Below are 16,553 nucleotides of genomic sequence, written 5' to 3'. Positions count from 1 at the left end.
ATCTCCTCCGCTGGGACCAGCTCACAATGACTCTGCCTTGTCCCCATAGAGATCCCCTCCCCCACTGGACCAGCTCACAGTGACTTCGCCCCCTCCCCATAGAGATCCCCTGCCCGATGGGACTAGTTCACAATGATTCCACCTTCGCCCCACAGAGATCCCCTCCCCCTCAGGACTGGCTCACAGTGACAACGCCACCTCCCAGTGAAGATTCCCTCCCACTCCGGATCAGTTCACAATGACTCCACTCCCATGCACAGACTCACACACCCTTGGCACTGGGTGCTTCAGTTCCTTACTTTGGGCTGCAGGGCCTTTTCCCGTTCTCTGTCAAGCAATGCAGGTAGTCCTTCTGGCGGCCATTGTACTCAAAGCAGATATCAGGGGCCACCTGGGCCTCTGCAGGGACACAGAGAAGAGCTGACGCTGGAGTTTCACAAAGGCAAGCTAAGCTGAGCCTGTGTGAGTAGCACCACACCTCATGGGGTGACACCTCTGCCCACCTTTCCCCCAATACCAGGCACATCGAAAACTTCCCCCACCACCCTCTTCCTTTGGCAGGTGACTCTGGGGCTCCACAGTTCCCTGCATCCCACTGGGCACCTTACAACCCACATCACCCTTCCGTCAGGAACTAGTGATAAAACAATGCCCGTCCCTAGTGCCTTCCATCCAAGATCTCAAAGCTCTTCATAAACATTAAGGCCAATACTTCCAGAAGCAGCCATAGAATCCAGAAGCCTCTGATCTTGGGTGTCTGACTTAAGGAACTTTGAAGCCCTCAAACTTAGTGGCCAGGGCAGCTGATTTGGCATCATCAATCCCTCCTGTCCTACACACAGTGAAGTGAGGAAACTGATTCACAGAGAGGCCAAGGCCAAGCTAGTCAGGCCTGGGCTTATCTGTAGCTTCCTAAACTAGTGGCCTAAAGTTCAGAGTGCAAGCCACTGCCCTTGACTTTGTTGGGTTACAGCAACTAGCCTGCCAAGTGCCATGCACACTGCTGGGATGGGTGGGTGCATGTCCCATGAGAGCATTGAGGGAGACTTGGGCTCCCAGTCTATGTGCTGCAGCCTCAGCAATGGATACACACAGCACTGCACTGGCATGAGCTCGCCCTGTGAGCATGGAGCTGAAGGAGCGCATGCAAAGAGACATGTTACCTGCACCCCATAGCGTGCGGCAGTGCTCGCTGTGCGAGGGGCACACCCCGTTGTAACAGTAGCCATTCCCATACTGGCACGGCACACCATTCTCTTGGAAGACGTCCTCCGGGCACTCTGCTGAGAGGCCAGTGCAGTGCTCGGGCAGATCACAGCTGTTCTTACTGGCACGGCACAACACACCAGCAGCCTTCACCTTAGCAAACACAAACACAATCCCCAAGGAATGGGGGGCGTGGGGGTGTCAGCGAGTGCCCATCAGTCAGGCTGCACCCTAGCCTTACACATTCCCTGGCTGGCTTGCTGATCTGGCAGAGTGGGAGGGGCTGATCCTGGTCCCACTGAAGTCAAAGCCAGTTGGAGCTCTGGTATAGACTTCAGTATAGGGTCTTAGTCAGGGAACTACCTGGGGTTGGAGTATGACTTTGGGGAGTTGTGCTAAGCCCTACCCTGCAGTCTTCAACATCAAGTGGTCATGGGTGAATACTGCTTGGACCAGGAAAGTGAAAACACATCCTTAGCATGTGAGCTGGCCCTGGAGACATTCAACCACTTGTAATGTGACCCTTCCTCAGGGACTCACACCCAACCTGTTCGCCTTAACAATTTGTACAATGTTATCTGGAAGCAACTGAGTTCAACTACCTTTTTTTAACCACAGAGTCACAGCTGTTAAGGCCAGAAAGGACCTCCTGAACAACAGGAATGGCCTCCGGTGATTCCTGTTTCAGAACCATATCTCGTGGTTCAGCGAGAGGATGTCTCACACTAGGACATTCTGTACTGATTTAAAGACTACAAATGATGGAGAATCTACCACTTTCCTACATCAGCTGTTCCAATGGTTAATTACCCTCCCTATTAAAAAAATAAGCTTTATTTCTAGTCTGAATTTGTCTTTAGCTTCAGCTTCCAGTCATTGGATCTCATTCTGCCTTTGTCTGCTAAACTAAAGATCCCTCTGTAAAAGTCTTCTCCCCATGTAGGTACTAATAGACTGGGATCAATTCATCTCTTAACCTTTTCTTGGGTAAATTAAATATATTGAGCTTCGTAAGTCTTTCTTTGGCAGGCAGGTTTTCCAGAACTCAAATCATTGTTGCGGCTCTTTTCTGAACCCTTTCAATTCCCTTTCTGAAGTACGGACACTAAAACTGGACGCATTAATGCCATATGCAGAGATAACACCATCTCCTTGCTACTGCTCAATACTCCCCTGCTTATACAGCCAAGGATCACATTCACCCCCTTAGGGTATATCTACACAGTAGGTGTGATTTCCAGCTCAGGTAGACATATGCATGCTAGCTCTGCTCAAGCTAGTGAGCTAAAAACAGAACTGTGGTTATGGCAGCATAGGTGGTGGCTCAGGCTAGAAGCCAGAGTATGTACCCATGGGGTCAGATGGGATTGTACTCTGGTGGCTAGCCAGAGCTACTGCCTGGTCACACAGCTATTTTTAGCACACAAGCTCATCTATCCACTTGGGCTGGGAATTACACCTCACAGCTGCTGTGCAGACATACCCCTAGGTACAGCATCCCACTGACAGCTCATGTTCAGCTGGTTCCTATCATGACTCTAAGTCCCTTTTTAAGCCCTTGCTTTCCAAAAAGCAGCCCCCCAGCCTGTAAGTGTAGCCTACACTCAGCTGGTCAGTTTTTAATCCATTTAATTAGGGCTACAATGCTATTGACTGGCAACCTTTGGGACCCCCGGGACAAAGCCCTTGACTCAGAGAGCTGTATGGTTGCTTTGGTGTAGCTAGGGGTTATCTGAGAAGCCAGACATGTTTGTTCACATCTCTGAGCATCCCAGCGGCTTCATACCATTTTACCCGATAACCTGGCAGTAGCATGTGCGTGTCGGGCTTACTTAGAGTCTCACCTTGAGGAGAAATATGCTGACCATAAAGCCAGGAAATATCACGTTCATGCACCCATGTGCTGGGCACTTTAGCAGGGCTGGGGGATTGGCCTCATTTCATTTCTTTGGGCCCTTTTCCCCAGTTGTCAATCAGCCAGACTTCCCCAAGGCAGCTCCTAGCAGACATCAACCGGAGACTGATTTTACCTTACACCATTGGCAGCATTCTCCCTGAGCACATTCTGCTCCGTCACTTAGTCGGCAGGTGGTGGCGTTGCAGCAGGGATCCCTGCATTCCTAACAAACACAACACACATGGGTTAGGGAGTGGATACACTGGGGATGGGAGCAGTGAGTCACCTGGAGAACCTCCTAAAATCAGCAACCCTTTGAACGTCATCAAGGGGGTCTCCTGCAAAACGGCTGTGTACGTCTCCTGTTGTATGGCACCACTGGGGGATGTAGGCAGAGATGGCACTGTTTTCTCCTGTGAGTACACTGTGAAGTTATCTGTACGCCACATTCCTACCCACACAGCAATCTGTTACTAGCTTCTGACTATGGACATAGTTATTATAATCATCCTTAGCTCTTCTATAGCATGTTTCTATGGGTCCCAAAGCACTGTACAATGAAGGGGACGTACTGTTATCCCCACGTTACAGAAAAGGGATGTCAGAATAGCAGGCCAGTACCCTCCCAGGAAGACACAGCCAGTAACAGGGGGAGAGTAGCTGGGAATAGATAAATAGCAGGATAACATCCTTCTGTGAGCACCAGGAGAACAAAACATCTGCCTATTGATCCTTGGATGACTCTGTGCTGCTATCTCCCTCTGGCTGACTTTCAGACCAGGGATGAGAAAGATTGTGCTTTGCAGACTGGCTGCCCTGGAGTGATTTGCTTAATTGACAAGTTCAAAAATCTAAATCCAAACCTGAACACAAGATTGCAAACTAAACACCATGGGAAGGTGCAAAACACCACTTCTTCTATACTGCTTGCTAGAGAGGGCAGGGCTCCGGCACCAGAGAGAGTACATTGCCAAACCCTCTGCCCACTGGATAGAAAGGGTGTATTAAGAAGGATGTGAGTCACAGGAGAGAAAGAGAAGACAGGCATGGCCTGGAGAGGTTTCTGCAGTCACTGCTCCTTGATCAAATTCCTGGCACTAATCAGAAAGTTACCAAAGATCTGCAGAAGTTTTGGGCAGCTGCTGAGAACAGGCAGCTGAGCAGGAAGTGCTAGAGGGAACTCCCCCCTTATCTACCAGAGCCAGGAGAGTACCCAGAAGTCACCTACTACGGGACAGGCCTAACAAAGAAAATAACAGAACGCCACTAGCCGTCACCTTCAGCCCCCAACTAAAACCTCTCCAATGCATCATCAAGGATCTACAACCTATCCTGAAGGACGACCCATCACTCTCACAAATCTTGGGAGACAGGCCAGTCCTTGCCTACAGACAGCCCCCCAACCTGAAGCAGATACTCACCAGCAACCACACACCACACAACAGAACCACTAACCCAGGAACCTATCCTTGCAGGAAAGCCCGTTGCCAACTGTGTCCACATATCTATTCAGGGGACACCATCACAGGGTCTAATCACATCAGCCACACTACCAGAGGCTCGTTCACCTGCACATCTACAAATGTGATCTATGCCATCATGTGCCAGCAATGCCCCTCTGCCATGTACATTGGGCAAACTGGACAGTCTCTACGTAAAAGAATAAATGGACACAAATCAGATGTCAAGAATTATAACATTCATAAACCAGTCGGAGAACACTTCAATCTCTCTGGTCACTCCATTTCTGACCTAAAAGTGGCTATTCTTCAACAAAAAGACTTCAGAAACAGACTCCAATGAGAGACTGCTGAATTGGAATTAATTTGCAAATTGGATACAATTAACTTAGGCTTGAATAGAGACTGGGAATGGATGTGTCATTACACAAAGTAAAACTATTTCCCCATTTTATTCCCCCCCTGCTTCTCAGACGTTCCTGTTAACTGCTGGAAATGGCCCACCTTGATTATCACTACAAAAGGTTTTCTCCCCTCCCCGCTCTCCTGCTGGTAATAGCTCATCTTAAGTGATCACTCTCGTTACAGTGTATATGGTAACACCCATTGTTTCGTGTTCTCTATGTATATAAATCTCCCCACCGTATTTTCCACTGAATGCATCCGATGAAGTGAGCTGTAGCTCACGAAAGCTTATGCTCAAATAAATTGGTTTGTCTCTAAGGTGCCACTAGTACTCCTTTTCTTTTTGCAAATACAGACTAACACGGCTTCTACTCTGAAACCTATCTACCAGAGTGTGCAGCAAGGAGTCTTACCACAGAGCCTCTGCACTGGTGGGAATGGACAGACCGCAGAGTCATTCTGAATAATTACTTTTATTAACATGGGAAAAAATGTACAGGAGGGCTTGGCCTGAGACTGGCTGGAGACAACGCTAAGCATTAATGCCGCAACTCCTGACAATGGTCTGTGACTGATTGTGCTAAAATTCACGAACCTTGGGGCATTTCTGAACATTTTATAAATATCCAGCGCTCACCCAAATGCACATGAATAGAAAACAGTAAGAGCCCACAAACAACCACCACCAAAACTCAGCACTTCTACTTGTGAAGAGATTAATGAACCAGTTTATTGGACCAACTCTAGTTACATACAGAAAGCAGATCTGTGTTTTAAAGAGGACCTGCAAAGGAAAACAAAGTGGATATGCACCCTTCATGGCTTCCTGGGGCTGGAACTCGCATTTTCTGTACCAAATGAACGATAACCAGTTAAATCCATGCAATGCCTTGTAGGTTATACTCGTGTGAAATGCCTTATACCAGTAATGGAATGGCGTTATTGGAGTAATTGGTTATGGAAATAAGCGATCCTGCTGTAATGGTGTAATGAGGCAGAATGGCCTCATTCCGATGCAGAGGGGGTTTAACTCACCCTGCTGGGCTCAGCTAACTGTGCACCATCCCCTTCGCAGGAAGTGCAGGGGTGGAACAGGCAGTATAAGAGTAGGATCCTGCAGCTCAGCTGAAGCCAGACCAGGGAAAGAGCCAGAAATCCTTCCCAGGGAGCTGAACCACTAGTGGAGCCTCTGATAGGCTGTGGCGGGCAACAACTCTCCAGAGCCAGTTTGGAGAGAAGGCAAACCACTGTCCCGGGAGACTGAGAAACTTGAAGAGGGAATGGAGAGCGAGCTGCTTGGCAAGAGGCCTGGGAACCAGCTCCTAGTGGCTGCATAGCTGCCCACCAGACACCAGTAGGAAGAAGCCTAGGAAATGAGACATTGGTCCTGTTGTGTCACCATGAGGCGAGGCAGCGACCCCATGATTCCCTGCCAACCCCACGACAGGACCACCTGTTACTTCTAGGGCCCTGGACTGGGACACAGCGGAGCAGGGTGGGCCCAAGTCCCGCCAACTCCAGCCTTGCATTCGGGGCTGGTTGAGTGCTAACCCTTAGGCTGGGAGGCCTGAGCTATAGACTGTTTGCCTGCTCAGTCCTCATCCAGGAGGCCTGGCCTATTACTTGCTCTGTTGCCCAGCCAGTACACCTGACAGACCAACCCAGCTTGAGCGCTGATTCCCTGATGCCCCTGAAGGGAGCGCCCTGGCCCTGAGACGCAGTAAGCATAGAAATGGGAATAAGTGAGGCTACAATGGATTTCCCTACAGCCCCCCACGGGAGTGTTTACCCCCCTGAATTTCCCCAACACCCCCACCAGTTTTGTGAACTAGTTACATGCAGTGTTGCCAATTTAGTGATTTTTTTGGAAATTTGAATTGAAATTGAAACATGAATACATATTGTGACAGGGTCAGGCCAGATGCTTACATGAGAGTGATAGAAGGCAGATATATTAGCCCCAGGTTAAGTAGGTCCCTTTTCCCTGGGTAAGGTAACAGGGAAAGTTCCAGAACAATCAGGAACTTTCTGGAAACAATTAAGGCAGACAGGCTGATTAGAACACCTGCAGCCAATCAAGAAGCTGCTAGAATCAATTAAGGCAGGCTAATCAGGGCACCTGGGTTTTAAAAAGGAGCTCACTTCAGTTTGTGGTGCGTGCGAGGAGCTGGGAGCAAAAGTTGCAAGAAGTGGAGAGTGAGAAGGTGTACCACTGGAAGACTGAGAAGTACAAGTGTTATCAGACATCAGGAGGAAGGTCCTGTGGTGAGGATAAAGAAGGTGTTGGGAGGAGGCCATGGGGAAGTAGCCCAGGGAGTTGTAGCTGTCACGCAGCTGTTACAGGAGCCACTGTGGACAGCTGCAATCCACAGGGCCCTGGGTGGAACCCGGAGTAGAGGGTGGGCCCGGGTTCCCCCCAACTCCCTACTTGATACCGGAGAAGTTGAACTGGACTGTGGGTTCCACCAGAAGGGAAGGTCTCTGGCCTGTTCCCCGATCCACTAGGTGGATCACCAGAGACTGTGGGGATTTTCATGCCAAAATAAAACCCAACAAAATGCTGGCCCTAACCGGGCACTGGCAGATCTTTCCTTGCCTGGCCTCTGCCTGTGTGTCCAAACCCTTCCCCTACTCTGTCTGTCTGCTCTGGTCAGACTGTGAGCTGTTTGGGACAGGGACTGTCCCTCACTAGGTGTATGTACAGTGCCTGGCATACTGAGACTCTGATCTTGGTTGAGGCCTTCAGGCACTGCTGCAATATACATAGTAAGAATCATATGCTCTATGTCACCCAGAAAGTCCTCCAACACAACTAGGGAAGCCACATTTGCCATGTGTGAAGCTGAAACAAGCAGAAGAAATCATTGTTTACTATAAAGAAAAAAAAAACCCAGCTTCTCTGGCCCTCTGTATCCAGCACAAACAAGCAAAACCAAGGAGCACAAACTGAAGATGCAAAACATCTTTCACAAGTCACTTTTAAGCAGAAATATGTGCAACACCAAGTGAAGAACACAGGAAGGAAGCGTTATTCATCAGGCAACTACAGCAGCAGGGGCTCTGGAAATCTGCTTGCAGCAACAAAAACAGCTCATTGGCTCTGGTCGGCTCCTATGCAGTGGCAGGGCATTTGGGTTCCAGACCAACCCACAGTTCCGCTGCCACGCTTCCCTTCCCTTATTTAAAATCTCCCACTGGGAGTCAACATACCTTGGGCGTCCCACAATCACACTGCTCCCCTCGCTCTACAAACTGGTTTCCACAGACAGGCACCCCGTACAGCTCATCAGCCTTGGGGATATTCAGTAAGCAGCTAGTCCGGGGATCACTTAGAAACTTCTGCAGGTCACTTACACTGCAGCTGCTGAAGTACTTTGGGTAAATCATGCTGGAGGGAAAGAAAAACAGGCATTATGGCAAACAGCACTTTCTGGTTAAAAGCTCCATTTACCAGCACTAACTGCACAACACCTCTATCCCTTCACAGCTAAAACATCTGTGAGTCGAACCTTCCAAAAAACATAAAGCTGAAGAAGAAAATGTCCATGAGGACTCAATCTGCTCTCACTAAAGTCCATAAGAGTGCTTCCATTGAAATCAATGGAAGTGAGTACCTTAACTACAGGGGCACCAGCCTGATGTGTTCAATCCGAGGTCAATATGTACACTGGACAGTGATGCTCGATGCCCATGGCCATTCTCTTTTTGTTCTCCTTACCCAACACTAGCTGCCATAACACATCCTCCATCGGTCTTTGGGGCCAAGCAGCTGCAGCCACCAACGTCTTCATCATGAGACATTCCCAGGTTGTGTCCCATCTCATGAGCCACGGTTGAGGCAGCTCCTATAGGATTCAAGCTGTGGTCCTATGCAACAATAAGAAGGATACAGGCTAGGGGATACCAAATGCTTCAGTCTTATCTTTCTTTGGGTTTCTACCATGCCCATCACCACAGTTTCTTGCCTGGTTCAATGTCAAGATAAATTTAGGCTGCTAAGTAAGAGATTGAAGTCCAGGGCCTCCATAGTAGCATTCTCTGAAATGCTTGCAAGTGCAGGGCCAGTTAGACATGCAGAACTGCAGGGTCTCAATGCATCGATAAGACGATGGTGTAGGAAGGAGAAATTTAGGTTTATTAGGAACTGGGGAGCCTTCTGGGAAAGGAGGAGACTATACAGGAAGGATGGGCTCCACCTAAACCAAAATGGAACCAGACTGCTGGAAGGTAAAATTAAAAAGATCATAGAGGAGTTTATAAACTAAAGCCTGGGGGAAAACTAACAAGTGCGGAGGAGCACACAGTTCAGACAGAGACATCTCTTAGGGGAGGATCTATTAACAGGGATTCTCTATACCTTAGTAAAGAGGAAAGGATAGACGTTTCTAAAGTACAGATAGGAGCTGAAGAGAAACAGCCCAATGAAAAAAAGTCCCATTCATTTACATCCCATGAAGGCAGACAACTAAATATTGACACATTTTATAAGTGCTTGTATACAAATGCTAGAAGTCTAAATACTAGAATGGGTGAACTTGAGTGCCTGGTATTAAATGAGGACATTGATACAATAGGCATCACATAAACTTGGTGGACTGATGATAATCAATGGGACACGATAACACCAGGGTATAAAATATACAGGAATTACAGAAAAGGTCATGCTGGTTGGGAAGAGGCACTCTCTGTAAAAAAAAGCATAGCATCAAATACAGTAAATATCTTAAATGAATCAAACTATACCATAGACACTCTATGGATAGAAAATTCCATGTTTGAATAATAAGACTGTAGCAGTAGGAATATACTATCGACCACCTGACCAGGATGGTGACGGTGATTTTGAAATGCTCAGTGAGATTAGAGAGGCTACGAAATAGAAAACTCAATAATAATGGAGGATTTGAACTATCCGCGTACTGACTGGGGTACATGTCACCTCAGGACAGAAAACAGATACAATTTCTAGACACCATTAATGTAGGTTTCTTGGAGTAGCTAGTCCTTGAACCCACAAGTGGAGAGGCAATTCTTGATTTAGTCCTAAGTGGTGCACAGGGTCTGGTCCAAGAGGTGAATATAGCCGAACTGCTCAGTCATAGCGACCATAATGTAATTAAATTTAACATCCTTGTGGGAGAGGAATACCAAAGAAGCCCCCATCACAGAAGCATTTAACTTCAAAAAGGGGAACTACACAAAAATGAGCAAGCTAGTGAAATGGAAATTAAAAGGAACAGTCACAAGAGTGAAATGTCTGCAAACTGCATGGAAATTTTTAAAAAACACCATAACAGAGGCACAAATTAAATGTGTATGACAAAAAAAAAAAAAAAAGTAAGAGGACCAAAAAAATGACAGTATGGCTAAACAGAGTAAAAGAGGCACTTAGAGTTAAAAAGGCATCCTTTAAAAATCAGAAGTTAAATTCTACTAAGAAAAATTGAAAGGAACATAAACAAGTCAAGTATAAAAGTATAATTAGGCAGGCTAAAAAAGAATCTGAAGAGCACCTAGCAAAAGACACAAAAACTAACAGCAAAATTTTTTTAAGTACACCAGAAGCAGGAAGCCTGCCAAAAAATCAGTGGGGCCATAGCCATATAGACAATCAAGGTGCACTCAAGAATGACAAGGCCATTGCGGAGAAGCTAAATGAATTCTTTGCATCAGTGCTCAATGCAGAGGATGTGAGGGAGATTTCCACACTTGAGCCATTCTTCTTAGGTGATAAATCTGAGGAACTGTCCCAGATTGAGGAGTCAGAAGAGAAGGTTTTGGAACAAACTGATAATTAAACAGTAATAAGTCCCCACAACCAGGTGGGATTCATCCAAGAGTTCTGAAGGAACTCATATATGAAATTGTAGAACTACAAACTGTGGCATGAAGCCTATCGCTTAAATCAGCTTCTGTACCAGATGACAGGAAGATAGCTAATGTGATGCCAACTTTTTTTAAATGCTTCAGAAGCGATCCTGGCAATTACAGGCCAGTAAGCCTAACTTCAGTACCAGGCAAACTGGTTGAAACTATAGTACAGAACAGATTTATCAGACACATAGGTGAACACAGTTTGTTGGGGAAGTGTCAACACGATTTATAAAAGGATATTATGTATTAGAACTCTTTAAAGGGGTCAACCAATATTTGAACAAGGGTGAGCCAGTGGATATAGTGTACTTGGACTTTCAGAAAGCCCTTAATAAGATCCCTCAACAAAGGCTCTTAAGCAAAGTAAGCAGTCATGGTATAAGAGGGCAGGTCCTCTCATGGACGAGTAACGGGTTAAAGGACAGGAAACAAAGGGTGGGAATACATGGTCAGTTTTCAAAATGGAGAGAGGTAATTAGTAGTGTCCCCCAGGGATCTGTACTGGGACCAGTGCTGTTCATCAGCTTAGTCATAAATCATCTGGAAAAAGGGGTAAACAGTGAGGTGGCACAGTTTCCACATGATACAAAATTACTCAAGATACCGAAGTCCAAAGCAGACTGCGAAGAGTTCCAAAGGGATCTTACAAAACTGGGTGACTGAGCAAGAAAATGTTGATAAATGCAAAGTAACGTATATTGGAAAACATAAAAACAGCCGCTCAATGTGCATCGACGGTCAAAAAAGCGAACAGAATGTTATGAACCATTAGGAAAGGGGGAAATAATAAAACAGTAAATATCAAAATGCCACTATAGAAATCCATGATACGACCATGCCTTGAATACTGCATGCAGTTCTGGTTACTCCATCTCAAAAAAGATCTATTAGAAATGGTATAAAGAAGGGGAACAAAAATGATTAGGGGTATGGAAAAGCTTCCACATGAGGAGAGATTAAAAAGACTGGGACCGTTCTGCTTAGAAAAGAGCTGACTTACGGGGGATATTATAGAGGTCTATAAAATCATTAATGATGTGAAGAAAATGAATAAGGTAGTTTTATTTACCCCTTCACATGGTACAAGAACCATGGTCACCTAATGATATTAATAGGCAGCAGGTTTCAAACAAACAGAAGGAAGTACTTCTTCACACAACGCACAGTCAACCTGTGGGACTCGTTGCCCTGGGATGATGTGAAGGCCAAAGTATAACTGGGTTCAAAAAAGAATTAGGTAAGTTCATGAAGGATAGGTCCAACAATAGCTATGAGCCAAGATGGTCAGTGATGCAACCTCATGCTCTAAGTGTCCCTAAGTATCTGACTGCTAGAAGATGGGACTAGATGACAGGGGATGGTTAACTTGGTAATTGCCCTGTTCTGTTCACTCCCTCTAAAGCCTCTGGTAGCAGCCACTGTCAGAAGTGGCTGCTACCAGAGGCTTTAGAGGGAGTGAACAGAACAGGGGACCAGTGGTCTGGCCCAGTACAGCCGTTCTTATGTCTCCTCTGAACTCGAGCTCCACTGCCGCCCTAATTGGCTAGAAAACCAGAAGTCAACTACTACAATTCCAGTAAACACAGAATACAACAGCGCGGACCCAAATGGAGATTTAATAACAATTTCAGTTCCTGAGGGCTCACTTCTTGGGCTGAGAGGCTTGGGTGTGGATAGAGAAAGGGTGAAGGGGAACATTCAAAGAGTCTGATTTTTTTAATATATAAATCAAGTCCCAGGCAGCTAAAAAGGAAAGGTCTTGTGTCACTGTAGCTGTTTTGGGAGAGCAGCTGGGCTCTTTCCATGTGTTTGAAACATTTGTAAAAAGAGAGTTTGAACATTGTACATTCCACCCCAGAGAAAGCTCCAGGCTACTCAGGAGCCACTTGTCCACCATACATCTCCATCCATGTCGATGGTGGGTACCTGCAGCACCCCCAGGGTCAAGTCTCGTCAAACCAATCAAAGCTGCTCACAGGCAGCTGAGTGTGGCCCTAAGTGTTTAGGTCACAGATCACAATGGAATGTGCCATTTGGGCAGGATTTGGCCTTTCTGATCTCCCTGAGCCAGCACAGAGAGGCCTACAGCTGGATAGAGCTGGAGATAGTCCCTCCCTGGTTGCATGAGCATGTGTCACTCGCAGCCAGAAAGGCAAAGCACAGAGAGCCTTCAGTTTGATGGGGAGACAGGAAGAGCATGGGAAGCCATGGAGCCAATGGTACAGATCAGCTAGAAGCAGAGGGTGACTTCTTTGCCATCAGGCCCTGGCGTGCCCCCAGCTCTGGGATCTCACTTCTGTCCCTCTTCTATTGCTTAGAATGGAAGCAGTTATCAAGCCCCACCTGATTTACTCCTCCTGAGTCCCTGGTGCACATTGCATACTTCTTGGCCAGTCCCACCGTTGTGCCTTGGAAGTCTATGCCTCTGCAGGAAGGCAAAACACTCATAAAAGGACAAACATCATCCACAGTTAGTACTGTGGCCTCAAGCAGCATTGCCACATCCATGGCCAGTGGCACAGCATGCTAGTGTTGGTGCTGTGTCCCCCAAACACAGTGTATCACATCAACTATAGCCCTGTCTACATATTACTCCCCACATATCCCAGCTAACCAAACTCCCCCCAGCTTCCCCACATGTCCCCCCAGCTACCCCAGCAACCCCACAGCTCCCAGCAAACCAGAAACCCCACCAGCAGCTCCCAGCAACATCTCCATTTATACCAAAAATTTGCAAGAGATCTAAATCCTCCTGCTCTGGGGAATGACCAAGACTTAACTGATGGAGGTCAGGAAGGCATGTCACCTGTGGGAAGGTTATCCCAGAACTGGCCACTTCATGGTTCTTGCCCCGCCCTCTGAAGCAGCTTGTACCAGCCCTCTCAAAGTCAGGGATGCCTGCACTGCTCTCTCTGACCAGTCCTACCACGCTAGCACTGCCACACAGAGTTCAGAGTAACAGAGTCTAAGGCCAGAAGGGGCCACCAGATCACCCAGTCTGTATCACAGGCCACCAATCCCACCCAGCATTCGCACGCTAAACCCAACGACGGACATTAGACCACATCTGGGCATTCCTACTGCATCAGATACTGTAAGTATCTCAGCCCCAGCATTGGGCTCCCCGGCGCCCTGTGCCCACGGTCAGCAGCCTTGGCTCATGTTGTGGGCAGTGTAATGGCAGTGCTTACGTGATCAGTTGGGCATTGTCATGCTTCTTCTTCTGTAACAGTTCAGTCTCTCGCCAGTGAAGAAAATTGTCCAGTGTGGTGTCTGGGTTTGGACTCACAGTGATCCTGTCTTTGTAACTCCAGACTTCCAGGCCTATCAAGGCCACACGGATATTAAGAGTCTGATAAAGCTGCAGCAGAAAGAGAGACTGTATTAGAGCTGGACTGCAGGAGACAGAATCCCTCCACACAAAGATGGCACTTGGCAACACTCAGGACGGAGGCTTGGTACCTGAGCCTTGTGCCCTTCTGGGAGAGGGAGAATTCATCGTTTTCACTCAGAATGCAATTCCAAACCCATAGCCTCTACTGCTATGCATAGCCAGGCTCTGCCTGTGGATCCCTATCAAAGGGATCAGGAGGAAGCAGTCACATTTCAGTCAGCTTTTAACACCCCGGTAGTTTTCACCATTCTTGTTTGGCCTGCAGCTCTGGGCCACATGATTTGGCAATCCCAAAAGCAACGGGAAGGGCACTTGTGCTGCTCTGAGGAGAACTGAACTCTCCCAGACTAATTTAAGGCTAGACAATGGCTTGACACGCAGTACTAGCGGGCACCCAGCAGCAGCCCCACTGGGGCCTGAGCCTTAGGCCAGCCTTTGTGAAATCAATGGGTCTACGTATATTCCTAAAGGTAATCATATCCTTATGGGTTCTCCTGGATCAGGGCCAGAGTGCTCAGGAACCTGCCAGATCAGGCCTGAGCCTGTAAGTGCCATTCCTCCTGTTCTGTACTGCCCCAGCACGCTGCTTACACACTGTAAACAATTGTCTCTCGAAAGTGCCTGCCACAAACACCATGATACAGAGAATGTGTTAATAAATTTTCCATCTGGTTGGTTGCCTAGCAGGACTGAGATGGGCCCCGTACTTTGCACAGGAAGACATTCCAGTCAGCCCCAGTTTCTATTCTTATAAAGGCTGAAAACTGGAGCAATGGTCTTTTGTCCCTTAAACAGGAAAGTGATCTTGTATTTTGACTCGTGTGTGTAACAAGAGTTCATTGTTGCAAGCAAACCATGGGACAAGTTCTGCCAGCCTTACAACATGGGAGTCGGTGGGAACGGTCTTAGCAGTGCTGGGAGCTTTGCCTGAGCAAGAATTGCAGGACAGGACCCCATCCTCACTGCAGCCTGGGGATACCTCATTGTTACCTTGTCAACATGATTTACAATTTCCTTCATGCGATTCTGAATCATCCGCATGTCTTTGGATTTCTTGTACTAAGGGAAGAAACAAAGAGATTTCCAATTAAGCTGCTGTAATGGAATGCTCAACCGTATGGTTGTTCAGCCTGTGGGTGTGCCACACGTAACACACCTTATTTAAGCTCACAACAGCCATTCCTGGCAGGGTATTAAAGGATCCTATAGTGAACACTTCTGGTGTATCTCTCTAGTAAGCTAAGTTCTCAAATACTGTGATGTGAACAAACCCACAATGGGGGTCAGCGCAGATGTAAACAGCTATGCCCTAGGTGGTATAGTGTTGTAGCAACATGGACCTGAGTGGAAGCCAGATGCATTTTGCTTTCACACACTCACAGAAGCAGACAAACGAAATGCACAGATTGAAAAGGAGCATCTGGCAAGTGTATGGGGATGAGAGAACTTTTACAGCTACCTGTGTGGACTGGATTCATTTACACTGATAACAGACCATAAACTACTTATAACCCTCACCAATGGAAAAGATCAAGCACTTGGATCAAGACCACTGAGACACGAAAGTCTATTGCTAAGGTTAATGCAATTTAATCAAATTGCTAAATATGTTCCTGAGCAAAGTGTGGTAGTAGCAGACCCTCTGTCACATATCCCAGCATCACACTCATCTACCCATTAACTCAAAGATGATGTAAAGCTGTACGTGGATGTGTAGACACATACAGACCAGTGCCGGAAAAGAGACTACACCAGCTACAACAAGCAACCTTGAGAGACATGCAACTTCAAGATCTAAATTACATTAGGGCTGGTTGGTCCAAGTATCTAAAGGACACTAAGGAAGTGACAAGAGACTATGCAGTGTGTGGGTAACTAAGAGAGTCAAATGGACTCATGATTGTGACAGAATATACCCCTGTGTTCCCACCCTTCACACTATTGTAATAACGTTTGTACAAAGTATGCCTTGTGAAGTATCATTTGAAAACTCATAATTTGCTGGTCATTATTGTCCTGGTAAAATATGTGTGGCAACATTGTATATGAAGTTATAAGATTCCACTATATGGTGTTATTAACACATGTTCCAAGCAGGTCTGTCTGAAACAAAAGAATGGGTGCTCTGCTTAATTTGCATTTAAGCCATAAACCGAGTCATCAAGCAGGAAGGAAAACAAAAGAAGCTCAAACAGGTGAGAACAAAGCAGCAGGGAACCTCTTCCACGTAGACTTTTTGTCTCCTGGTACCCAGCTAGAAATGTTTTTCAAGAGGGGGGACTGAAACTATGAAAACGAAGGACAAACACCTAAGGCA

The 16,553-nt window shown here is 46.8% G+C and overlaps 1 protein-coding gene across 3 annotated transcripts in view; it reads right to left on the bottom strand.

Annotated features, from left to right (window-relative positions):
• ADAM8 (ADAM metallopeptidase domain 8) overlaps positions 1–16,553 on the bottom strand; it is a 98,429-nt gene that overhangs the window by 29,543 nt on the left and 52,333 nt on the right. For all 3 annotated transcript variants that reach the window (XM_043551785.1, XM_037904937.2, XM_037904938.2), the window contains exons 8-15: positions 15,227–15,295; positions 14,034–14,203; positions 13,186–13,267; positions 8,687–8,835; positions 8,179–8,356; positions 3,237–3,326; positions 1,164–1,359; positions 300–399 (exon numbers count right to left, since the gene is read on the bottom strand). In XM_043551785.1, coding sequence (XP_043407720.1) covers positions 300–399; positions 1,164–1,359; positions 3,237–3,326; positions 8,179–8,356; positions 8,687–8,835; positions 13,186–13,267; positions 14,034–14,203; positions 15,227–15,295 — 1,034 coding nt within the window. The remainder of the gene's footprint in view (positions 1–299; positions 400–1,163; positions 1,360–3,236; positions 3,327–8,178; positions 8,357–8,686; positions 8,836–13,185; positions 13,268–14,033; positions 14,204–15,226; positions 15,296–16,553) is intronic.

The sequence above is a fragment of the Chelonia mydas genome, chromosome 7 (assembly GCF_015237465.2).
Source record: "Chelonia mydas isolate rCheMyd1 chromosome 7, rCheMyd1.pri.v2, whole genome shotgun sequence".
In the NCBI taxonomy this organism is placed as follows: domain Eukaryota; kingdom Metazoa; phylum Chordata; order Testudines; family Cheloniidae; genus Chelonia; species Chelonia mydas.
This window is presented reverse-complemented; position numbering and strand designations above follow the sequence as displayed.